Source organism: Bos indicus x Bos taurus, chromosome 10 (assembly GCF_003369695.1).
Source record: "Bos indicus x Bos taurus breed Angus x Brahman F1 hybrid chromosome 10, Bos_hybrid_MaternalHap_v2.0, whole genome shotgun sequence".
NCBI lineage: Eukaryota > Metazoa > Chordata > Mammalia > Artiodactyla > Bovidae > Bos > Bos indicus x Bos taurus.
The window spans coordinates 65,584,643-65,611,530 of record NC_040085.1 but is presented as its reverse complement, the minus strand read 5'-3'; the positions used below and the strand labels follow the sequence as shown (position 1 = coordinate 65,611,530).

Genomic DNA, 26,888 nt, shown 5'->3' with positions numbered 1-26,888 from the left:
CTTTCTCGGAGAGACTCAACTATATTCCATTTGAAACTAAATAAGACCTGAGTTTGAATAAGTAAGCAGGCATGCTCATGTTTTGCTTTGGGCACTTTTAACCCATGTATTGTAGTATTATATCCATTTGTTTCTACCCCCTCCCCACTTCTTACTTACATCCACATTTCTTGGAGCTGGCATATATTTTTTTTACTGTGCTTGTGCTTAGTCACTCAGTTGTGTCTGACTCTTTGCGACTCCATGGATTGTAGCACCCCAGGCTTCTCTGTCCATGGGATTCCCCAGGCAAGTTGCCATGCCCTCCTCCAGGTTTCATAATGTATGATCAATCAAAAGAAAGTTTCACAAATAGTTTTAGGGCACATATAAGGTAACAGCAATAGAACCATAGCAGTCAAGCTGTAGAACTGAAAGGATCTTTGGAGAGCCCAGCGAATTTATCTCCTAACATTATAGATTGCCAGAGAGTCAGTGAGTCAGCCAACAAATATTTATTAACTATCTAGTGTGTGCCAGATATCTTTCTATGCAACTTAGGATAAGAAGTGTCCAAGACAGAAGTTTCCACATCAGTGAACTTACCTTCTAGTCTAGAATATTCTGTGAATTCTCCATAATCATACCTCACAATCAGCTTTCTGTCTTTCAAGCAAAGATTCGCTGAAGAAGCACAAATTAGCAAAGAAAAGGAAGTTGAGTTAGACAAGTGTCTTCCACAGCTTCAGGTGGCAGAAGAGGAATTCACAGACAAAAACAGAAAATTTCAAAATCTCATCGAAACTGTTACAGGTAGATATGAAGTACTTAGTAATTGACTTCAAGCCCAGGTACGGATTTCACTGTCATCTGCTAACACAAGGTGGGCCATTCATCACAAGCCAATGGTGAAATTCTCTCAAGCTTTTTCCATCATCTTTAATTCTCCATTCTCTAGTTTTTGCCTCTTCTAGTTTCCTCTTCTCCACACCACAATCTTACTGTTAACACTTGTCAAAATTTTCTTCTCTTTTAAACACTATTTACAACTAAGAATTAGTAACAACTATATTATATAGTTTCTGTCTGTACTTGGTAAAGGTATAATCAATTTCTTTACCTTCTACCATGCAGAAAATTTTTTATGTTTCTTAACATAAGTTTACAAATTATATCTTTTTCCAGCTATGACTTTAACCATTTATCAAGTAGGTACTCCTTAGATTTTTTTCGCTAATCTAACCCCAAGGCAGAGATAGATACGAACTTGTCTCAGATCTGGGGGCTTCATACAGGATATGAAATGTGTCTGAAAGCATGTTTTGTGTTTTAGTTCATGGCACAACCATGTGTGCATTTAATATAAAAACAATTATTCTCCCCCAAAAGTTGGCCGTTGTCATCTAAACCTGAATGCAAAAGTTCAGATCTAGAACCATCCTAGAGGTGTGACTCTTGTCTTGAATCTGGGGAGTGAAGGGTCATTAGCCAAGAATTTAGGTTCTTAAGCAGGACAACTTCCAGCATTTCTATCTTCTAGATGATAGAAGAAATGCCATTGCAATCAGGAGGCCAGGACCAAAATTACAGAAAGTACTGGAATGGGAGTAAAAAATGTGCACTGTGCTGGGACTGACCAGCTGGCAAAGATGACTATAGGGATAGCAATTAAAACGGTGTGTCAGAACAGGGCAGGCACATGGAAGCCCATATGCTGCAATGTGAAACAGATATTCAAAGTGAATAGGATAATTGTCACAGAGGGCAGATTTTTAAGAATATAAGAATAAGAATAAATGCCTAGGTAACTGGTCTGGTTCCCAGTCCTCAGTTGGTTTCCACTTTTGCCAGGTTTCCATTTGGTTAACCCAGTTAAGTTTCCTTCATCTTTTACCACTTTTAGCAAGACTTACAATGTGTATATATTCTGTTGCCAGGTATCTACTTCTCCAACTTCCCTCCATCCCTTCTTGCACTGGGTGGGGCATATAAGAAACACTATGAGTATAAAAGTAAGCAATATATTGCAGTATACTGCAAGGACTGATTCTCTTAAGTCAAAACAAAGGGGTAAAACACCGAAGAAAGTAGAAGGGAAGGCAGGAGAAAAGAAGGAAAGGGGACAGAAGAGCAATGTGCTTCAGATAGTAGGAACTAAACCTTTTAGTCCCTTACTCACAGATAGGATTAGATAGTCAAAAATCACCAGGCATCTCAGGAAAAAACTCCAACATGAATGACAGAAACTAAAGCAGACAGAAAGAGAATTTGGTAGAAACATGGACAACACAAAGAACATAATATAGATTCTCAGGGAGTACATATTCTCTCTATATTATTATATATAATGCATATATATTCTCTATTTATTGCAGAGAATATATATTCTTTCTATTATAGAGAATATATCTTAAAGGTGTATTCTTAGAGAAATAAAATAAGATATTGCATTTATGAAAAAAGATGCTTAAAAGAACAGAGAACATGAAAGAGTAGAAATAAAAAATGTAACAACTAAAATTTTAGAATTCAATAAGAGAATTATAAAAAAGTTAAGAAGATTTCTCCAAAAATAGAAAAAAAAACAAGGAGATAACAGGATAAAGTTTAAGGAAATTATAAAACTATTCTGAGGTATCAAATATCTAACTAACAGGAAAGACAGAGAAAAATGGAAAGTATAAATTTATCAATAAAATATTACAAAAATATTTCTCAGAATTGGACAATATGAATTTCCTATTTCAAAGGGCCTATCAGATTCCCAGTACAATATATGAAAGAAAAGACACTAACTAAGCCACATCACTGGATTTCAGGAGGGAAAAAAAAAAAAGATTGTAAAGGCTTCTAGAGAGAAAAAGAAGATTTTACACAAAAGATTAGGTACCAGAATGGTTTCAGACTTCTTAGCATCAATATAACAGTAGAATTTAGAAGATATTGCCTTCAAAATTTTGAGAGAAAAAAATTTCTTAACATTAGATACCCATCCGAACTATCAGTCAACTAGAGATGTAGAATAGAGATATATTTAGATATATAAGACCTCATCTACTGTGTCTCAGGAAGCTACACAAAATTTGCTTCAACAAATAGAAGAAATAAATTAAGAGAAAGAAGAGGGTATGAGTTTCAAGAAGCAGGAGGTCTAACATGAGAGAGATGCCAGGGGAAGTCTCAGGAGGCCAGCTTTGCAGTAGGACTCAAGAAAAACGCACAGAAGACAGTGGGGGAGGGCAGAAGAATGGAACTGCTGGACTACCTAAGGTGTCTGACCACATGGGAAGTAATTTTCAGAAAGATTTTACAATGCTATTATAGATTTTGGTGTGAATCAATGATATATATGTGGAAAACTAAGCATTATTTTTTAAAAAGGGAGGTAATTTTTAACTCCAGGAAAAACAAACAAAAACTATACAAGAAAAGAAATATAGTCATACTGTACCATTTGTCTCATCAGTGAATAAACTTTGCACTATCATAATGATCCAAACAGTTGGAATTCATTTGAACAAAATCTGTAATTAATGAGGAGGTTAGAGGAAGCAAACGTGGAGGTTGTGAGTCTTCACAGGAGATGTGACGATAGGAGTAAGTGTCTATGTCCTCCTCAACTGTATCAGGAAGTAAGTAGGAAAAAATTTAAGAAAGAAAAGGAAAAAAATTTTATAAAGAAAAATTTTTTCAGAAAGAAAATTTTGAAGGAAGAGGAAAAAGTAAAAATGAGTTAAAAATGGTTGATTCTGAAGAGTCAAACACAGGGGTGGAAACAGCACTGGGGAACACCTGACTTCTGATTTTGATCATAAGCCTTAAAATAGTATTCGGCTTTTAAAACCAGGCATATGTCTTATTTTCTTTTATTTAAATAACATTGTGAGTAGTTATTTTTTCTCTCTTTCTTTATAGCGCAAAAAAATGAACAAAATTTACTGAATAATAATATTTCTCAATTTACAAGAGACTTTATACGATACATTAACAACACGGTAAAGTATAAATATATTCATTCTTTTTTCATTTCATCAGAATATTGGTATATATAGACAATGGTACTTACCTAGTGCCACTAGAGTTTTCAAGAAAGTCGCATTGTTTAAACTTACCCTATTAAACCAATGTTTTGAAATTTTTAGTCACAGCATACACACTTGTATATAGATACACACGTGTGTATATATATGTGTGTATATATACATATATACACATGTATATATATGTATATATATGTGTTCAGTTCAGTAGCTCAGTGGAGTACGACTGTTTGTGATCCCATGGACTGCAGCACGCCAGGCGTGCCAATTCCCGAAGCCTGCTCAAACTCATGTCCATTGAGTCGGTGATGCCATCCGATGATCTCACCCTCTGTCATCCCCTTCTCCTCCTGCCTTCAATCTTTCCCAGCATCAGGGTATTTTCCAATGAGTCAGTTCTTCACATCAGGCGGCCAAAGTATTGGAGTTTCAGCTTCAGCATCAGTCCTTCCAATGAATATTCAGGACTGATTTCCTTTAGGATTGACTTGTTTTGATCTCCTTGCAGTCCAAGGGACTCTCAAGAGTCTTATCCAACAGTTCAAAATCATCAATTCTTTGGCACTCAGCTTTCTTTATAGTCCAACTCTCACATCCATTCATGACTACTGGAAAAACCATAGCTTTGACTAGATGGAACTTTGTTGGCAAAGTAATATCTCCGCCTTTTAATATGCTATCTAGATTGGTCATAGCTTTTCTTACAAGGAGCAAATGTCCTTAAATTTCATGGCTGCAGTCACCATCTGCAGTGATTTTGGAGCTCCCCTAAAATTAAGTCTCTCACTATTTCCATTGTTTTCCCATCTATTTGCTATGAAGTGATAGGACCAGATGCCCTGATCTTAGGATTTTGAATGTTGAGTTTTAAGCCAACTTTTTCACTTTCCCCTTTCATTTTCATCAAGAGGCTCTTTAGTTCTTCTTTGCTTTCTGCCATAAGGGTGGTGTCTTCTGCGTATCTGAGGTTATTGATATTTCTCCCAGCAATCTTGATTCCAGCTTGCTTCATCCAGCCCAGCATAGCGCATGATGTACTCTGCATATAAGTTAAATAAGCAGGGTGAGAATGTACAGCCTTGACATACTCCTTTCCCAATTTGGAACCAGCCCCTTGTTCCATGTCCAGTTCTAACTACTGCTTCTTGACCTGCATACATGTTTCTCAGGAGGCATGTAAGGTGGTCTGATATTACCATCTCTTTAAGAAGTTTCCAGTTTGTTGTGATCCACACCAAGGTTTAGTGTAATCAATAGAGCAGAAGTAGATGTTTTTCTGGAACTCTCTTGCTTTTTCCATGATCCAGCAGATGTTGGCAATTTGATCCCTGGTCCCGCTGCCTTTTCTAAATCCAGCTTGAACATCTGAAAGTTCACGGTTCATGTACTGTTGAAGCCTGGCTTGGAGAATTTTGAGCATTACTTTCCGAGCGTGTGAGATGAGTGCAATTGTGCGGTAGTTTGAGCATTCTTTGGCATTGCCTTTCTTAGGGATTGGAATGAAAACTGACCTTTTCCAGTCCTGTGGCCACTGCTCAGTTTTCCAAATTTGCTGGCATGTTGAGTGCAGCACTTTCACAGCATCATCTTTCAGGATTTGAAATAGCTCCACTGGAATTCCATCACCTCCACTAGCTTTGTTCATAGTGATGCTTCCTAAGGCCCACTTGACTTCACATTCCAGGATGTCTGGCTCTAGGTCAGTGATCACACCATCGTGGTTATCTGGGTCATGAAGATCTGTTTTGTATAGGTCTTCTGTGTATTCTTGCCACCTCTTCTTAATATCTTCTGCTTCTGTTAGGTCCATACCATTTCTGTCCTTTATTGTGCCAATCTTTGCATGAAATGTTCCCTTGATATCTCTAATTTTCTTTAAGAGATCTCTAGTCTTTCCCATTCTATTGTTTTCCTCTATTTTTTTGCATTGATTGCTGAAGAAGGTTTTCTTATCTCTCCTTGCTATTCTTTGGAACTTTGGATTCAAATGGATATATCTTTCCTTTTCTCCTTTGCCTTTCATTTTCTCTTCTTTTCTCAGCTATTTGTAAGGCCTCCTCAGACAACCATTTTGCCTTTTTGCATTTCCTTTTCTTGGGGATGGTCTTGATCACTGCCTCCTATACAATGTCATGAACCTCCATCCATAGTTCATCAGGCACTCTATCTATCAGATATAGGCCCTTAAATCTATTTCTCACTTCCACTGTATAATCATAAGGGATTTGATTTAGGTCATACCTGAATGGTCTAGTGGTTTTCCCTACTTTCTTCAATTTAAGTATGAATTTGGCAATAAGGAATTCATGATCTGAGCCACAGACAACTCCCAGTCTTGTTTTTGCTGACTGTATTGAGCTTCTCCATCTTTGGCTGCAAAGAATATAATCATCTGATTTCAGTGTTGACCATCTGGTGATGTCCATGTGTAGAGTCTTCTCTTGTGTTGTTGGAAGAGGGTGTTTGCTATGACCAGTGTGTTCTCTTGGCCAAACTCTTTTAGCCTTTGCCCTCTTCATTTTGTACTGCAAGGCCAAATTTGCCTGTTACTCCAGGTATCTCTTGACTTCCTACTTTTGCATTCCAGTCCCCTATGATGAAAAGGATATCCTTTTTGGCTGTTAATTCTAGAAAGTCTTATAGGTCTTCAATGAACAGTTCAACTTCAGCTTCTTCAGCATTACTGGTTGGGGCATAGACTTGGATTACTGTGATATTGAATGGTATGCCTTGGAAACAGACAGAGATCAATCTGTCATTTTTGAGAATGCACCCAAGTACTGCATTTCAGACTTTTTTATTGACTATGATGGCTACTCCATTTCTTCTAAGGGATTCTTGCCCACAGTATTAGATACAATGGTCATCTGAATTAAATTCACCCATTCAAGTCCATTTTAATTCAGTTCAGTTCAGTCCAGTCACTCAGTCATGTCCGTCTCTTTGCGACCCCTTGGACTGCAGCATGCCAGGCTTCCCTGTCCATCACCAACTCCTGGAGCCTGCTCAAACTCATGTCCACTGAGTTGGTGATGCCATCCAACCATCTCATCCTCTGTCATCCCCTTCTCCTCCTGCCTTCAATCTTTCCCAGCATCAGGGTCTTTTCCAATGAGCCAGTTCACTGATTCCTAAAATGTTAATCTTCACTCTTGTCATCTCCTATTTGACCACTTCCAATTTACCTTGATTCATGGACCTAACATTCCAGGTTCCTATGCAATATTGTTCTTTAAAACTTTGGACTTTACTGCCATCACCAGTTACATCCACAACTGGGCATTGTTTTCACTTTGGCTCCATCTCTTCATTCTTTTTGGAGTTATTTCTCTACTCTTCTACAGTAGCATATTGGACACCTACCGACCTGGGGAGTTCATCTTTCAGTGTCATATCTTTTTGCCTTTTCATACTGTTCATGGGGTTGTCAGAGCAAGAATACTGAAGTGGTTTGCCATTGCCTTCTCTGGTGGACCACGTTTTGTCAGTACTCTCCACCATGACCCATCCATCTTGGGTGGCCCTACACGGCATGACTCATAGTTTCATTGAGTTAGACAAGGCTGTGGTCCATGTGATCAGTTTGATTAGCTTTCTGTGATTTTGGTTTTCATTCTGTCTATCCTCTGAAGGATAAGGATAAGAGGCTTCCTGATGGGAGAGACTGACTGTGGGGGAAACTGGGTCTTATTCTGATGGGTGGGGCCATGCTCAGTACAAATTTAATTCAATTTTCTGTTGATGGACGGGACTGTGTTCCCTCCCTGTTGTTTGATCTGAAACCAAACAATGGCGGGGGTAGTGAAGATAATGGAGACATCCTTCAAAAGGTCCTGTGCACACACTGCCACACTCAGTGCCCCCGACCCTGAAGCAGGCCATCACCTACCTACGCCTCTGCTGGAGACATATATATATACATATATATATATATATATATATGTATGTGGATGGAGGAGCCTGGTGGGCTGCAGTCCATGGGGTCGCAAAGAGTCGGACACGACTGAGCGACTTCACTTTCACTTTTCACTTTCATGCATTGGAGAAGGAAATGGCAACCCACTCCAGTGTTCTTGCCTGGAGAATCCCAGGGACGGGGGAGGCTGGTGGGCTGCCATCTATGGGGTTGCACAGAGTCGGATATGACTGAAGTGACTTAGCAGCAGCAGCAGCATACATATATACACGTGTGTGTGTGTATGTGTAGAGGGAGAGAGATCAGCTTTAGAAGAGATTAACACGTAACCTGTTACCACTGAAAAATCACTCACTGGGGGAGGGTTCATTTTCCTTACTTAAAAGGTGCCATGCATGCTTTATTTATAAATTGCAATAGTTCTGTCCGACAATTTTGTGACCCAAGGACCGTAGCCCGCCAGGCTCCTCTGTCCATGGAGATTCTCCAGAAAGAATACTGGAGTGGGTTGCCATGCCCTTCTCCAGGGGATCTTCCTGACCCAAGGATTGAACCCACAGCTCCTGTGCCTCCTGCATTGCAGGCATATTTTTTGTCACTGAGCACCTGGGAAGCCCTATTTAAAAAGTAGAGATTGGATTATGCTTTGTAAGCTTCTTTTCATATCTGTTATTTTGGTAAATTCCTATGAAGACAAGGATAATGGGCAAAGGTTGTAGGGGTTAGGAGAGTGAATGAAACAGGAGCAGGTAAATGGATGTTTACTACCTTCTAACATTTTATAATGAATAGTTAGTGATAAACATATGTATGTGCAGTTGATTAAACATAAAATGTATTCTTTGATATCAAAAGTAACTTTTAATGTGTTATTGAAATAGAAAAATATGAAGGGGAAAATTACAAGTGTACTATATATATGAGCTTCTCCATCGGCTCAGCAGTAAAGAATCTGCTTGCCAATGCAGGAGACACAGGAGATTCGGGTTCAGTCCCTGGGTTGGGAAGATCCCCTGCAGAAGGAAATGGCAACCTACTCCAGTATATCGTGTGGGAAATTCCATGGACAGAAGAGCCTGGTGGGCTACAGTCAATGGGATTGCAAAAAAGTCAGACACCACTTAGTGACTAAACAACCAGCAGAACAACATATTATATATATAATTCTATTTTCCTAATAGGATGCTGCTAGGGGCAATTATACAATATACAAAGATTATGTGATTTATAACAGCATAATAATTTAAAACTGACTAGAGAATTCAGAAAAATCCATAAAGTAATATTCTTTGAGAAATAGCAAATATCAAATCCTCCCTGAAAAAACCTCAATAAATTCTACTCCCTTCCTCCTCATTTTGCCAGGCAATTGTTTATATATCAAGATATATTCTATTTTGTGAAGTTGTCTCAATAGCTTGACTTTAGCTCTGAACTTGGGATCCGTAGACTTGCTTCCCAGAGTCCATTAGCTTTGGAGTTAAAAGTTTTTCAAGGGAAGATGTTCATAGCCTCTGCTGATGGTCATGGAATTACAGTCGGCCCTTTAGCAATATGGGTTTGAATTGCATGTGTCCATATCTTTGTGAATTATTTTTTTCAATGAATGCACTGCACGGTCTGTGGTTGGTTCAATCAGGAGATGTGAAACTGGTAATAGAGTACCAATTGTAAAGTTATACCCAGATTTGTGACTGGGCAGGGGTTGGTGCCCCTCACTCCCGCATTGTTCAAGGGTCAGCTGTAATTAGAACCCTTCTCTGAATGTGGTACAGGCAGCTTAATACACTGGTGCCCTGCTAGTTGAACTCTATAAGGTAATTGTGGATTTTATGTTTGAGCAGAAGAAAGTGAAGCAGGAGTTGAAACAGTTAAGAGAGCATGAAAGCTATAAAACCAAAGCTCATTTTGAAATTTTAAAAAGCTTAGAAAATGAAATCTATTTACATGACCTAAAAACAGATGCTTTGATCCTGGAAAATAAAAGATTAAAAGAGGTAAGTTCAAGAGCACTTTACTTTGTATGATGGTCATGGTTGATTTCCATATCTGTACTAGTTATGAAAGAAAAGGAGAGAATAACTCTTAAAACTTTCTAAGTGAAACTTAAAGTACACAGAGAGAAGTGCCCACATCATACACAGCTTAATTAACACACTGAATAACCAACACCTAGATCAAGAAACAAAGCATCCATCAACAGAATCCAGATACTGTCTTCTATGTCTTCTATGGGCCTTCCTGTTATTGACCTTCCCACGATATACCATATCATATACTATACTCTCCCACAATATGCTATACTGACTTTTAACACTATAGACGAGTTCTGCCTGCTTTTGAACATTATATGTATGGAATGATACAGTACATATTCTTTTGCCCAAAATTATGCTTCCCAGGTTTCTTCTTATTATTGAGTGAAGTTACGGTTCATTCATTCTCAGTTCTGTATTTTACTGTTTGTACGTATTGCATTCCATTGTGTGACTATACTATAATTTATACACTCTGCTCTTGATGGAGGCTTGGAGAGTTTCTAATTTGGACTACTACCATGAAAATTCTATTACATGTATTTTGATGAATATAGTTACGTATTTCTTTTGGGTAAACAGCTCGAGTGGCATTCTAGAGCCGTAGAGGGTCATATGGTCCCCCTTAGTGCACAGGGGCGGTCTCCCAAGGACACGGCACGAACTGCCACTCCTGTCATGTAGAAGAGTGTAGTTATTCCTGATTCTGAGCAAAATTCAGCCTTTTTCAATTTAATCATTCTGGAGGGTGTGTAGTGGTGACCCACTGTGGTTTTAATTTGCATTTTCCTGATGGTTCAGGAAATGATTTGTATGTTGTTCACTACACTTGGAGACCCTCTTTGTGAAGTATCTGTTCAGTCTTGTGCCCGTTTTAAAAGTTAGATGGTTTCAGATTGATTGTAGTTCTTTTTATAGCAAAGGAATTTGTTCACCCAACCCCTAAAATGAAAGTCTCAATCTCAAAAGATTAAGTTTTGCTTATTTATACTTAAGATTTACTTCTTTGAGTCTGTCACTCAGTAGTAACCCTGTAGTGTGACTTTGGGCAGTCCTACAGCACTAAGACTGTAAACGGCAACAATTCTCTATCTAATATCATGTGTTTTTTGGTATAATTAAATGACATAAGAGATAGGAGTCTACTTTGAAAAGGCAGATGTGCTCCACAGAGCCCAGGTGCCACTGGCAGTAACCCACACGCATCCAACATCTTCATCCTTCTAGCCTTGAAACAACCTTGTAAAGGAATTTCATCCACCTATGAAACATTCCACAAGACTGTCTTCCTATCAAGATGATGTAGATTATTTATTGATTTAGTTGGAATTTTCATTGCTATTTTGGTAATGGGTGACCAAATGGATGACTATGTGAAACATTGATTCTAAAAGTTCTGTTTTGGATTCAAGGTCCATCTACTAGGCCCTGGATGACCCTATGCTTATATCTTATTCATTCATCACTCTTTGTTTTGATGATCTCATCCCTTCATTCAACAAACATTTTAAGCATCATTGAGTCCCAAGTTCTAGGGAAAAAACAGTGAATACAAATATGGGTAAGACACTGTCCCAAACCCTTAGAGAGCTCACGGTCTGGCTGGGGAGACAGGTATACAAATGTATAATTACAATCTGGTTGTTAAGTGTGACAATCCACCCAGGGCACATATACATAGTCACCCAGAGCAAGAGCATTTAATCACACCAGGTGAGGAGCTCCAGGAAGAAATCTGACCTGGTGCTATTAGCATAGAGGTAGGATTTACACCTGAGAGATAATGAGATTCCTTGAGGACAGTTAATGAGAACAATGAAGTGTGAACAGAATTCGGAGGAAAGATAGTTTTGAAAGAGGAAACAGTAGAAGTGGAGACCAAGAGGGGACTAAAAGACCAAAAAGGGGACTAATGGAGAGTTACAGGAAGCCACCTGAACTAGACAAGTCTATAAACAGTGAGCCATGTTCAAACAGAGCAAGAATGATGACTTGGATTTGGCTTATGATAGCTTTCACTTAGATTTACTACAAAACCTGCCAGCAAGCTGTGCAAAGACTGACACGGGGTAAGGCTGCAGGAGAGCCCCTCTGGCACATCCTCATGAACAGCCCTGTGGAACAGGTCCATGTCTTCTCCTAGGGCACTGGGACCGTTTCTAAGATTTTTATCAGGAGTTTCTAGTGTTTGATAATTTCTCTATCAAAACTGAGCCAGTGCCTACTTTATATCCCAAAGCCCACATTTTCAGAGTTCCCAGACTTTAGAGTTCCTGAGCACTGGGTAGTTAGAACAGAAAGCCATGTCTCTGATATCCAAACCACTGCTGTCACTACCAGCCAACCCAGTGAAACATCCAACTAGAGTGAGCAATTCCATAGGGTCTCCCGACTTGATAATTCATCCCTCTGCGGTCCTATGAATACCTCCAGTGAGGCAACATTGCTGCCTTGTAGCATATACTGAACACACATTTTGCCAAAAGGAAAATTTTTTTCCTGTGGACACAGTGCATTTAGGCAGCATACATTTTAGTTCATTTTTGTGGCAAATTCAGAATACCATGTTTATTTGGGTGATGTTGAAATGCTTACTAGGAAGCAAGGTCCTTTATTTCCCTCACCAGAATGTTAACTTAGCAAGGGCTGGGCTTACCACTGTCACCTTGGCAGCTAGAATGATGGGACACACAGAGGAGGGATCAATAAATGTTTGCTAAGCGACTACACAGATAATTAACCTACTATAATTCAACAGCTTAAAGCAACCATACACCTTTAATTTCCAGTATATTGCATACCTAAAGGACAACATAGAGCAATACGAAAGGGGAGAAGAAGACCTCGTGCGCTCCTCAAGTGACCTGTCTTGTCAGCTGACAGATCTTCAGAGTAAGTAATGTGTCATGAGTGACCTTTTACATATAAAAAAATAAAGTTCTGTTTTGTTGAAATCAATGTTACTGGTTTGATATAATAAAATGTACCCATCTTAAGTTCAATGAGTTTTGACAGGTGTACATATCACCAGAGCCACTACAAGAAAGAACAGAACATTTTCATCATTGAAAAGCATCCCTTGTGTCTCTTTATGGTTGATTTCCCAGTCTGCTTCCAGTTCCCAGAAACCACTGAAGGACAGTGCGTCTGTCCTTAAGGACTGGATATAATGGGATGATAGAACATGTACTGTTTTGTACCTGGCTGCTTTTACTCAGAAGACTTTTTAAAGATCCATCTATGTTGCTGCATATATCCTTGTTTGTTTTTTTATAGCTGTATAGTGAAAGTGTGTTAGTCGCTCAGTCATGTATGACTCTTTGCGACCCCAGGAACTGTAGCCTGCCAGGCTCCTCTATCCATGGAATTCTTCATGTAAGAATACTGGAGTGGGTTGCCATTCCCTTCACCAAGGGATCTACCTGACTCAGGGATCAAACCTGGGTCTTCTACATTGCAAGGCAGATTCTTTACCATCTGAACCACCAGGGAAGTAGCTGTATGATAGTGGTCCTTTAAATGGATGTACCATATTTTGTTTATCCCTTCACTAGCTGAGGAACATTTGGATTGTTTCCTTTTGGGGGTTACTATTTGTGTTTTTGAGAATATTTATTTTAGTTTCTCTTGGGTAAATACAAAGGAGGGGAATCATTTGATTTATAAGAAATGGCCTGTTTGCCAAAGTAGTTGTACAGACTTATCATCCTAATAGCACCACATCCTCTCCAGCACTTAAAATTGTCAAAACACTTAAAATTGTTGTCATTTTAACCATTTACTAGCTATGAAATCGGAGAAGGCAATGGCACCCCACTCCAGTACTCCTGCCTGGAAAATCCCATGGATGGAGGAGCCTGGTAGGCTGCAGTCCATGGGGTCGCGAAGAGTCAGACACGACTGAGCGACTTCACTTTCACTTTTCACTTTCGTGCATTGGAGAAGGAAATGGCAACCCACTCCAGTGTTCTTGCCTGGAGAATCCCAGGGACCGGGGAGCTTGGTGGGCTGCCGTCTATGGGGTCACACAGAGTCGGACACGACTGAAGCGACTTAGCAGCAGCAGCAGCAGCTATGAAATGGCATTTCCTCTTGATTAAGATTTTCTGTTGACTAAGGTTAAGTATCTTCTCATGTGTTTTTTGGCCACTTACATATCATTTTTTATGTTACGTTGTTGACAAATTATCTGTTACAACATAACAAGCATTGCAGATTATTTTGCTTACAAATTGTCAGTTTGGTTAGAATTTAGTGGAGGCAACTCCTGCCTGTTCTACTTCACATCAGCTGGGGCAACTTGATGGCTGAGGAATAATTCAGCAGCTGGGGACTGGAGTCCTCTGCAGACCCGCTCACTCATGTGTCTGGTGTCAATGCTGGCTCTCAGCTGAATTCAGGGGAGACTGCTAACCAGAACACCTCTGTGTGGCCTCTCCATACGTGCAGCTGCTTGACCTGCTGTGTTTCAAAAGCTAACATTCCAAGAAAACAAAGTAGAAGTTCATGGCATTGTGACTTGACCTTAAAAGTTAGTGCCACATGTCTTTCCAAATCTTTGTGTTTCCTATTGAGTTAAAATATTTATATAGTCTGGAAATGATTCCTTTTTAAGTCTAAGGCTTGACTTTTCATTTACTTATGGTGCCCTAGAAAAAAGTTTAAAATTTTCTTTTGAGCGAAGTCTGCTTTATCTAGTTTTTCTTTTTAGCATTAGTATGTTTTGTGTCCTTTTTTGCCTAAGCCTAGTTCTCAGAGTTTTTCCTATGTTTTCTCTATTAGTTTTTCAGTTCAGTTCAGTTCAGTCGCTCAGGCGTGTCCAGCTCTTTGCGACCCCATGGACTGCAGCACGCCAGGCCTCCCTGTCCATCACCAACTAGATTTTTAGCTTTAATGTCTAGATCCCTTTAACCAGGGATGAAAGTTAACTCTTTCATGTGGTATGAGGTAGGGTTGAAATATAACGGTGTTCTCTTATGCATATTCAGTTGTTCCAGCACCATTTTTGAAAAGACTTTCCTTCTTGCATTGTATTACTCAATGACTTTTAAAAAAAATCAGTTTTATGAATCTGTTCCTTTATTCTAAGTATCTGAATTTATACCAACATCACACTGTCCTGATTGCTATAGTTTCATATTCAATCTGTAAATATCATGTAATGTTAGTTCTTCTCATTTGTGCTTCTCTGTTAGAATCATTTTGGCTATTTTAGATATTTTGATTTCCATATAAGCTTTAGAATTAGCTTATTAATCTACACACACGCGTACCCCTGCTCGGATCTTGATTGAGTTTGTGTTGAATCTATAAATCAATCTGAGGAGAATTTACATCTTAACAAAGTGAAGACTTCCAATCCAAGAATACAGTGTATACCTCCATTTATTTAGAACTTACTTAATTTTTCTCAGCAAGATTTCACAGCTGTTAGTAAAGTTTCAGAGGTCCACAAGAGCATCCTCAGTCCCAGTGATTAGCTGGAAGGATTCACAGGACTCAGACATTGTTACGCTTGATGGTTATTGTCTGTTCAGTGAAGGATACCGAGTAAAATCAGGGAAGGGAAAAGGGCTTGGTGGAAACTAGATGCAAGCCTGCGGGTGGCCTCTCCCAGTGGAGTTACAGTAGAGTTACACCCCAGTGGCATGCATTTAACTCCCCCAGCAGTGGTGTGTGACACATGCAAACTGGTGCCAGGTAGGGGAGCTCACAGGGTTGGGTGTCCAGGGTATTTATTGGAGGGGGTCCATCACATGGGCATGCAGTGCCATTGTGAGTGACCTCAGCGACTCAAGCAGCTACTGAGATGCTCAGGTGGTGTTTCTCCTTTACAAGGTTAGTGCGGAAAATTGCACTGATTGACTTCGGAATGTCAAACCAATCTTCCACTCCTGCGATAAGATCCACTTATTCAAAAGCTGTTACTGTTTTCATATATTGCTGGATTTGATTTGTTAATCTTTGAGCAGATTTCTGTGTCTGTGTGCAAGCCTGTCTTGCTCAGCTTGCACGCCCCCAGGAGAGCCCAGTGACCGGAGGAGAGCTCCCTTCTTTTAGGTGTCACCGTTCCGTGTTGCCCATTCTCCAGTATCTGAAAACTGGATATTGCAGCAAATTTATTTGTTTTATATATTTAGTCCCATTTTCTCCTTTTTTTACAGTGGCAGGGCAAGTGTTAGCCTGACATTTCAGAAGTAAAAACTTATAGATAAAAATGGTTTTTGAAAAACAAATAGCATTACTTTAATAAAATGTTCAAATTATTTCAGTAACCTTTGCATTTTAAAAATCTTTAATTTAGCACAATATTCGGATTTGTGGGCTGAATTTTGGACTACACTTAAGGTGAGCTTTTTTATGTTGCCTTGATAAGTATCATATTTCTAAGATATCTACCTACCTAATAAGTGTGTGTGTAAGGAAGGAAGACAGAGCTCATGTGATCATCACATTCTAAAATGTGTTCTTTGTGTTGTCACAAATCAAATCTCAACTGAATCAGTTTTAAAGATTTTATTGGCTTTGTGCAGTCAGTCAGTCAGTTCAGTTGCTCAGTCGTGTCCGACTCTTTGCAACTCCATGAATCGCAGCACACCAGGCCTCCCTGTCTATCACCAACTCCTGGAGTTCAGTCAGACTCACGTTCATCGAGTCAGTGATGCCATCCAGCCATCTCATCCTCTGTCATCCCCTTCTCCTCCTGTCCCCCAATCCCTCCCAGCATCAGAGTCTTTTCCAATGAGTCAACTCTTCCCATGAGGTGGCCAAAGTACTGGAGTTTCAGCTTTAGCATCATTCCTTCCAAAGAAATCCCAGGGCTGATCTCCTTCAGAAAGGACTGGTTGGATCTCCTTGCAGTCCAAGGGACTCTCAAGAGTCTTCTCCAACACCACAGTTCAAAAGCATCAGTTCTTCAGCGCTCAGCCTTCTTCACAGTCCAACTCTCGCATCCATACATGACCACTGTGCAACACCTCATAAATCAGGCAGCATTTTAGCTAGCAGACAGGAAGAAGCTCTGGGGATCTGTACAAAATGAAAGACTTTTATAGGCAGAGGGAGCAAGAACAAGGAAGTCATTCCAGGTAAAAATGGCAGGTTCCATATTGCAAGGCCACTTCCCTTTCAGGGATGGCAGGGATCGACCAGGCAGATTACCTATTTAGTGCTGATCAGCTAATTCCTGATGGACTGGTTAAGATTCCATTTCTAAGAGAACTGAAACTAATTAAGTCTCTCAGTTTGGTGACGTGGGATTTAGTATAAGTGACTCCATTTTGGGCCTGTTGTCTTATTCTTAAGAATATAAAATGTCATTATGAAATCTTCACCCTTTGGGAAGCTATCTTCCCACTCTACCACTTCAGCTAAAGTGGGAATGACATTTTTATTTCCAAGCATAAACGGAAGACAGATTATTTTAGGACAAATTTGTCAGTTCTGCACTCGCTCTTTCCTCCACATTTTACCAGCTATGCACCATTTCCATCTCTCCCTGCTTTAGAAGCAGGTAGACTAGAATATAGATCCTGGTTCTGCTACTTTCTAAGTAACTAAAGATTACCTGTGATCCTTGTTTAACCCTTAAACAGAGGCTAAGAGAAGTGCTAGTAATGCCTTTTTTAGATGAAGCAACTGAGACTCAGACTTGCCCAAGACCGGACTGTAGCCCTCCAGGCTCCTCTGTCCATTGAATTCTCCAGGCAAGAATACGGAGTGGGTGGCCATTCCCTTCTCCAGGAGATCTTCCCAACGCATGGACTGAACTCAGGTCTTCTGCATTGCAGGACCATGTGAGCCACCAGGGAAGCCCATTGATGAACTTTCGGGATTTAAAGCTCAGACCTCCCTGATTGCAAGATTCTTTCTCTTAAGCTGCAAGCCGCACTGAGTCTCCTCTGCAGTTCTGTGGTGCTCCTAAGATGAGCTGGCTTTTTTATGCCGCCATCACTAGTTCCCTACCCAGTTAGAATTTTGAGTTTAGTGAGCATTCTATTAAATCTCATTTGTTAATTCACTTTTCTAACATCCTTTACAGAACTTTGTGAATTTTCTGTGTAAGACACTTACTTTACACAACTAGTACCAATATTGTGTATGTATTTTTGTCTTGTGCATGACTCACTTGTACAAGATATTTTTATTTATTTTGTTGCTATTTATATTCACATACCCCCAAATGCTATTTTTTTAAGGAACTGATAGAAAGTGGTAATGAGACCTTGAGAGAAATAAAAAATCTGATAGGCAAGCTGTGTGAAAGAGATGAAAAAATCGAGCAAATCAGTATTTTGCTTCAATCAGACCTTGATGAGATGCGTAGTCTAATGGAAAAGGAATCGGAGACAGACTTTCTCAGTAAGTAACATCTCAAGAACTTTCTGCTATTTTACTGTCACTGGTGACATCAAAAATAGCCCCCCAAAAGAATGCCAACCAATAATTTAGTTATCTGTAATAATCTGTTCCAAATAATATCACATATGTTCACTGAATGTTTATTCTCATTTGTGGGATTGAATATGGCACTGTAGCAGTGTTGGGCAAGCCTCTCTTTTTATCTTAGTGAGTCTCCTAAATAACTGAATCTCAACTTCTTTCCGATTTTTAAAAATATTCCTCCCCCCAAATCTTTTTAAACTCTTTTACATGCTTCCTTATCTTTTAAAAGAAAATAGTGAACATCATTTTGCCCTTTCTTCCTGAGCTGAGTTTAGCATTAGAAACAGGAAGTGTTGCCTTCTCTGAAAGTCTAATGATGCTTTCTGGGTCTTCTGAGATGTTAACACATCGATTATAACACAACTGACTCAAGAACAAGCAACCCAGTCTTTTCAGAGGAAGATCAACCTTCATCCTCAGTCCCTACTCTAGAGTCGTGTTAGACACCAGGGCCACAGAACTGCCCATACCAGGACTCCAGTGAGAAGCAGAGGTGAATCCTTGGCCAGTACAGCCCAGGGATCCCAGCGCTGGAATCCCTTGAAAAGGTGGGATGGTGGAGGTAGAGGGCGCTGTCAGAAGGAAGGAGAATAGAGCATAGGGGAGAGATGGAGAGGTGAAATGAAAATGGTATTATCTGACAAGTGTACAGATCTATTAGAGGTTATTAAGATTTAAGAGCATCATCATTAGATAAGCCATACTAAAGGTGAGTTGTAAAAAATAAAATAAGTGAAATAAAAGTAAAATGAAAGAAAGCGGCACAATTAAAAACATCTAGATATTTGGTTTAAAAAAAAAAAGTGTTCTGAGGGTGTTGCTTGATAAAAGAAATAATGTTTTAGCAGCTACTAAGGAATTTTGTGGGTGAATCTTCTTATCAACCAAAAAGTTGTGTTTATCATCATGTTCCACCTTGATGATACTTATTATGTGTGCATGCTCAGTGGCTTCAGTCATGTCAGACTCTTTGTGATCCTATGGACTGAAGCCCGCCAGGCTGCTCTGTCTGTGGGATTTCTCAGGCAAGAATACTGGCTCGGGTTGCCATTTCCTCCTCCAGGGGATCTTCCCGACCCAGGGACTGAACCCGAGTCTCCTGCACTGCAGGCAGATTCTTTACCCCTGAGCCACCAGGGAAGCCCCTATACTTATTATATCTTATTGCACAAAGAGTCTGTGCCATCTTGCTTAAGTCTGCATTTTCTTTGTTAGGTCAGGCCATCCCTAGTAACTGTAGATCAAGTCGACTTTTAAGAGCTAAATAGTTTCTTCAATTGCGCTGTTTTCACATGAGAAAATCTTCCCTCTTTGTCTGAAACCTGATGGAATCTTTACATTGGAGCAAATTTAAATGTACTATATTGAAAAGCTAAACCCACTGAAAAACTAATATCGTATTCCCCTTTTCTTGTACTTTGAGAACTGATAACCTATTGAAAGTGGAGGATTGCAGCATGGAAACAATGGAAGGCCCCCCAAATTAGAACAAGCTGAGGCATAAAGCTTGGTGGAACAAGGGAGTCAGTGTCACCATCACTTGTTTTTGGCAGAGATTCAGAGGCAGGCAGCGGAGTGGGAGAGGTTCAGTGTTGAGGGTGGGGAAAAGGAAAGCTTCAGGTGTGTTCTGACTGGAGGTTGTTGGCATTGCTGGCAACAGGCTGACTAGAAGCTGGATAGCCTATGTGATAGATTAGTGAGCATATTTGGCTCTTCTCTGGTTGGTCCTGAGTTAGAAGAAGGATTATAAAGGAGGGAAGTTGGCAGTCATTGATTAAATTATGACTATTCTGGGCTAATTGCATATATGGTCAATTCATGGGTCTATTGTCATGTATGGTCTGGCCATTGTCAGTTTGTATATTCTATTTTTCAGCATGGATTTTAATTTTTACTTCCATTTCAAGATATCGTGTCCAGAAGAGAGTAATATTAATAGTTGCTTTGTGTGAAAACCAACCCAAATAAAATATAAATAATGGGCTTCCCTGGTGGCTTAGCTGGTAAAGACCCTGCCTGCCAGCGCAGGAGATGCAAGAGACATGGGTTCAATCCCTGGGTGGAAAGATCCCCTGGAGAAAGAAATGACAACCCACTCCAGTAATCTTGCCTGGAAAATTCCCCAGACAGAAGAGCCCGGCAGGCTACAGTCCATGCGGTCACAGAGTCGGACGCAACTGCACGCACATCAGGATGGGTCGATCCAGTACGTGGCATTCGTTTTTATATCATCCAAATGGTACAGTCATTTCATTAAAATTTAACTTCATTTGATAGGCAATCAGTATACATGACTCTTAAGCTGTGCTTATTCTAGGCAACTGGAACAAGTTCCAGTTAATATTAATTATGAAATATCGCAAGTATGAAAAGCATAAAAGTCACACACACACATATACACACCATCAGGCAAAAATTTTAACATTTTTGCCATGTTATGATATTCCCGCCACACAGAACAAGAACATAATTGTTGTTGTCCAGTTGCTCAGTCGTGTCTGACTCTGCAGCTCCAGGGACTGCAGCATGCCAGGCTTCCCTGTCTACCACCAACTCCCAGAGCTCGCCCAAACTCATGTCTATCAAGTTGGTGATGCCATCCAGTGATCTTATCCTCTTTCATCCCCTTCTTCTTCTGCCTCCAATCTTTCCCAGCATCAGGGTCTTTTCCAGTGAGTCAGTTCTTTGGATCAGGTGGCCAAAGTGTTGGAGTCTCAGCTTCAACATCAGTCCTTCCAATGAATATTCAGGACTGATCTCCTTTAGAATGGACTGGTTGGATCTCCTTGCAGTCCAAGGGGCTCTCAAGAGTCTTCTCCAGCACCACAGTTCAAAAGCATCAATTCTTCAGCACTTAACTTTCTTTATAGTCCAACTCTCACATCCATACATGACTACTGGAAAAATTTAGTTATCTCTTAAAATTTCTGTCTTATATTGTACACAGCATTATATATATTTATAGTGTATAAATAAACTGGGGCACATGATACAAACTCAGGAGAGTTTGGAGAGCACTCACCTCAGTTTCCGATGCTCACAGTTTTTGCTCAGGTTGTCATTATAACCAAACCACAAACTGTAAGGAAACTTTGTTGTAGTCTGATGAAAACTTTAGAGAAATCGAAGCTTGGGGCTTTCAGTTTTAAACTCCTCCCCTATTCTCAGTTGCTGCCTGTGTTCCTAGATATCAACAATGGTGTGGAGATTCCTGAGCAAGTCCTATTGCCTACAACAAGGGTCATTAAACTACAACCAAGGGGCCAAACCTGCTTCCCTCCTATATTTGTAGGGCTCAGAGCTAAGAATGGTTTTTGTATTTTCAAATGGTTAGAAAAAATCAAAAGGATAATATTGGCCAGTACCAGATTCAATAACCTTAGATATGTAGATGACACCACCCCTTGGCAGAAAGCAAAGAAGAACTAAAGAGCCTCTTGATGAAGGTGAAAGAGGAGAGTGAAAAACCTGGGTTAAAATTCAACATTCAAAAAACTAAAATCATACGATCTGGTCCCATCACTTAATGCCATATAGATGAGGAAACAGTGGAAACAGTGACAAACTTTACTTTCTTGGGTTCCAAAATCACTGCAGATAGTGACTGCAGCCATGAAATTAAAAGATGCTTGCTCCTTGGAAGAAAAGTTATGACCAACCTAGACAGCATATTAAAGCAGAGACATTGCTTTGCCAACAAAGGTCCATCTAGTCAAGGCTATGGTTTCCCCAGTAGTCATGTATGGATGTGAGAGTTGGACCATTGCTGATTCATGTCAATGTATGGCAAAAAACCATTACAATATTGTAAAGTAATTAGCCTCCAATTAAAATAAATTAATTTTTAAAAAGAAGAAGGCTGAGCACCTAAGAACTGATGCTTTCAAATTGTGATGCTGGTGAAGACTCTTGAGAGTTCCTTAGACAGCAAGGAGATCAAACCTGTCAATCCTAAAGGAAATCAACCCTAAATATTCATTGAAAGGCATGAAGCTGAAGCTGAAGCTGCAATACTTTGGCCACCTGATGCAGAGCTGACTCATTAGAAAAGACCCTGATGCTTGAAAAGATAGAAGGCGGGAGGAGAAGGAGATTACAGAGAATGAGATGGTTGGATGGCATCACTGACTTGATGGACATGAGTTTAAGCAAGCTCCGAGAGTTGGTGATGGACAGGGAAGCCTGGTGTGCTGCAGTCCAAGGGGTTGCAAAGAGTCAGACATGACTGAATGACTGAACACCACGACCAACTAGAAAATTATATGAAATTCAAATTTCTATATGCAGAGATAAAGTTTTATTCAATCCCAGCCATGCTCATACGTTCACACATTACATTTGGCTGCACTTGTGCTACAATGACAGACACTGTGACAGGGACCCCATGACTCACCCCACCTAAAGTATTTACTGTTTAGGCGAACAGTAGATAAACAGTAGATGTTTGCCAAACTCTGTAAGGTACCTTTTCCTTTGATCACTCATGGAGTGGGTGCACTTTCTTGGCAACATGGCAAACCCTAAGGATCATATCCACTGAGACAAATAGAGAATAAGGGATGCGATGATTTCTTTGTTCTAGGCCATTCAGTGATGAACAAGCTCTGTTATATGATGCCTATTCTGGAAAAATTTAAATGTTCTCCTTTTGTGGTTGGAAATGAAAAGAATATCACTAAATTTTATAAGAAAAAAACATATATTTCTACTGAATATATTTTCAGTCAATAGATTTTTGAATGGAGGAATTTCAATGTAAAAAGCCAGTACTGTTTGCAGCCACTGAAATGTTTCTAATTGGGCATACTGATACTTGAAATTCCTCCTGTTTTTAGGGTTGCATCCACATTTCACTATTAACTCTAAACTGAATTCCAGAAGTTTACTTTTTTTTTTTTTTTTACTGAAGCCTATTTTGTGCCAAGTACCATGTTAGGCTCTAGGGTTATAGTGGTCAATGAAAACAGATATAATCCCCACCAAATAGAACTCATAATCTAGCACAAAAGTCTGCAAATATTAAAGGGCCATAGTATTTTTTTAGCTTTGTCACGCATGAGGTCTCTGTAGCATCTACTCAGGTCTGCCATCATTAGCAGAATTGTGCCTGCAGTTTGCCAACTCCTGACACAGTGGGAGAACCAAGAATGTATTAAGCAAATGTGTGTAAAGTCTCATGTCATATGGATTTTACAGGTGGGGCATGAGAACCATGAGAGAACCTGAGAGGGAGAGAGACTTGACCTGGTTAAGGAATTGGGAGAGAGGTCTCTAGAGAACTGGAAATGGCGATGAGCTGTAAAGGAGGATCTCTGGATTCTCCATCTCCACTTGTTTCTGCTCCTGGAGGACTGGTACCACGTGGGCTTTGGAGGAAGGTGGACCTGGGATCAAATTTCAACTCTGCTTCTTAACACATTATTTAACCTCCATTCTTTAGTTGCTCCAAGTAGCTCAGAGGTAAAAAGAATCCGCCTGCAATGCAGGAGACACAGGTTTAATCCCTAGGTAAGGAAGATCTGGAGAAGGAAATGGCAAGCCACTTCAGTATTCTTGCCTGGGAAATCCCATGCACAGAGGAGCCTGGCAGGCTACAGTCCATGGGGTCTGAAAGAGTTGGACACAGCTTAGTGACTAAACAATGCAACAGGAGTAGTAATAAATGATGCCTCAGACACAAATTAGGCACTAATATTTCTGAAGTCTTCTTACCTTCTGAGGAGATAATAGGCCCCTTGAATTACTCTGAGCTACCAGCTCTTGGATATTTCGTATCGAATGGCTTCTGTCACGGGTGGACTTCTAGAGAAGCCCTTGATCTCTTCCAGCTTAACAGCCCTCTCCTGCACCCTCTTCTGGACACAGTGTATCACTGCAGCCCTGCCGGGTCTGGTGTGCTCCTACAGTCACAGCACTAGCTGTATTAGCATACTGAATACCTTTGAGCCCGGCATTAGACCATGCCTGTGAGCTTAGTCATTCAGTTATGTCCCACTCTTTGAGACCCTATGGACTGTAGCCTGTCCTCTGTCCATGGGATTCTCCAGGCAAGAATACTGGAGTGGGTTGCCATGCCCTCCTCCAGAAGATCTTCCCAACCCAGGGATGGAACCCGTCTCCTGTGTTGGCAGGCAGATTCTTTTACCACTGAGCCACCTGGGAAACCCACTAGAGCATGTGGCTAGTTACTAAATTGAACACGACTCGGTCCCTGAACCTCAAAGCATATACATTGTGAGAAACAGACAAGTGAAGAGATGATTAGACTACAGTGGATTCTTCCAAGTCAGTAGCAATGGAGGGTAAAGAGACACGTCTGTTCTTTGGGGTGTTGAGAGTACATGGGATGTCTTCCTGAAGGAGCAGTAGATGTAGACTGGCCAGGGAACAGTAATGATGTGGCTGAGTGGAGATCTTCGGGAGGTCCTGGTTGGCAAGCATGAGGGATAGGCTTGGCAGAATGTGAAATGCCAGACTTCATCCTGAAAATTAAAATCATTACTTTTTGCTTTAATAGTCTTTCTTATAAATTAAATAAATTTTTGGTGTTTAGCAAACCTAATTAACCTGCAAAGATTACTTTTAAAGAAGTATTAAAAATAATTTTGTTTTAAAATTCAAAAAAACCCCTATTATACCATACAGTATAATTTAGATAACAGATAAACAATCTGTGTACTAATCAACTTGATATGTGCTCTACAGAAGACTTTTTTAGGCCAAGAGATATTTTTAGATAAAAAAATTTATGCTTTCTGTTAGCTTTTTGTGATTGTGACCAAAAGGACTTGATATAATTATCTATGTTTTGATCTCTTAGTTCTGGAAACAAACCTGGTTATTGAAGCAGAATCAAATTTTCAGTAAGAAATACTTAAAAATGTAATTCAGAAATTTTCTAAAGCTCTCTTGGAAAAATTAAGATCTGAGCTAAGAAGAGTTTAGATCTTAGTTTTCAAACAGTAGCGTCACCTAGGGGAAGTTTTGGAGAAGGCAATGGCACCCCACTCCAGTACTCTTGCCTGGAAAATCCCGTGGATGGAGGAGCCTGGTAGGCTGCAGTCCATGGGGTCGAGAAGAGTCGGACGTGACTACACGACTTCACTTTCACTTTTCCCTTTCATGCATTGGAGAAGGAAATGGCAACCCACTCCAGTGTTCTTGCCTGGAGAATCCCAGGGACAGGGGAGCCTGGTGGGCTGCCGTCTATGGGGTCGCACAGTCGGACACGACTGAAGCGACTTAGCAGCAGCAGCAGCAGGGGAAGTTTAAAATTTCCTCTGCTCAGCCAGACCAATTCTCCACGAGTCTGGGGGGTGAGACCCACGAGTAATTTTAGAATTCTCTCTAGCTGGCTCCACTGTGTAGCCAAGTATGGAAAACCATCGGTTTTAGACAAATATATTAACAGTGTAATTGTTAAATTTATCAACTGACCTAAATTAAGAAAATTTTAGCTTTTAAATTACCTGTCCGGTGATGAGCAAAGTAACTACCATACACTGCAGCAGCGAGATCTAAGACAAAACTGTGTATTTTCAATGACTTATAACAAATTAACCTGGGCAACCATAGCTACTATAAATTATCCCATCTTGTTCATAAGGAAGCAAATTAAAAATGCAAGTATGTATTAAGTATTTCTGAAATCCTTTGCATTTGAGGACTTGTATTACTTGCATGATTTCTCCTTTTGCATGCACATTTTTCTGCTAGAAGAGGACATTGGAGGGGAAGATAATTATTTAAATGACTCCAAATGTAGTGAGACAAAAAGATAGCCCTGGTAATCAGTTGCATGATCCCCCAGCAGCATGCCCACCCCTCCACACCCCACTCTCTGCTCATTATACAATTGTCCAATTGAGGATTCTTGGGGCAATTTAAAGTTGTAACTACCTAAACTTATGTAAGATACACATAGAATTTTAACATTTGATTTATTCCTATAGAAAAGAAGAAAGAGAGTCCTGTTAAAGTAATCCGCTTCCCAGCAGTAAAATGTACTATGAAAAAAACATCAACGAAGAAAAGCTAACAAAATACTGGATACAACTGCCGTGAATTCAAAAGGTACAAAACTACAGAAAAAGTGAGTGCACGTTCTTTCATATTTTACAACTGTCAATGGGAGTCTTAAAAGTTTGAGATTTAACAACTCTCACCAAGGAGGAGAATCAGGAAATAATCTTCTAAATAATATAAACGGATAAACTAGGTCAGATTATTAAGTGCAAAAATCTTATTTTGCTTCCATGGTTGCAACCATGAGTCTCCTGAAGGCTTTAGAGCATAAAAATCACAGCACACATTACCAACCACAGGAAAACCACTGGCTTCCTAGGTGGCGCTAGTGGTAAAGAACCTGCCTGCCAGTGCAGTAGACTGAGACATGGATTCCATCCTTGGGTTGGGAAGATCCCCTGGAGAAGGAAATGAAGCTCACTCCAGTATTCTTGCCTGGAGAATCCC

The 26,888-nt window shown here is 40.0% G+C and overlaps 1 protein-coding gene across 2 annotated transcripts in view; it reads left to right on the top strand.

The window, feature by feature from the left end:
• CCDC175 (coiled-coil domain containing 175) overlaps positions 1 to 26,888 on the top strand; it is a 74,431-nt gene that overhangs the window by 47,033 nt on the left and 510 nt on the right. Inside the window, exons 14-20 of one of the 2 annotated variants that reach the window (XM_027554231.1) lie at positions 654 to 792; positions 3,895 to 3,974; positions 9,780 to 9,932; positions 12,761 to 12,863; positions 16,276 to 16,319; positions 18,170 to 18,332; positions 26,369 to 26,508. In XM_027554231.1, the coding sequence (XP_027410032.1) occupies positions 654 to 792; positions 3,895 to 3,974; positions 9,780 to 9,932; positions 12,761 to 12,863; positions 16,276 to 16,319; positions 18,170 to 18,332; positions 26,369 to 26,454 (768 nt within the window). In that variant the 3' untranslated portion in view covers positions 26,455 to 26,508. The remainder of the gene's footprint in view (positions 1 to 653; positions 793 to 3,894; positions 3,975 to 9,779; positions 9,933 to 12,760; positions 12,864 to 16,275; positions 16,320 to 18,169; positions 18,333 to 26,368; positions 26,509 to 26,888) is intronic. The other variant, XM_027554230.1, reaches the window with a different exon arrangement.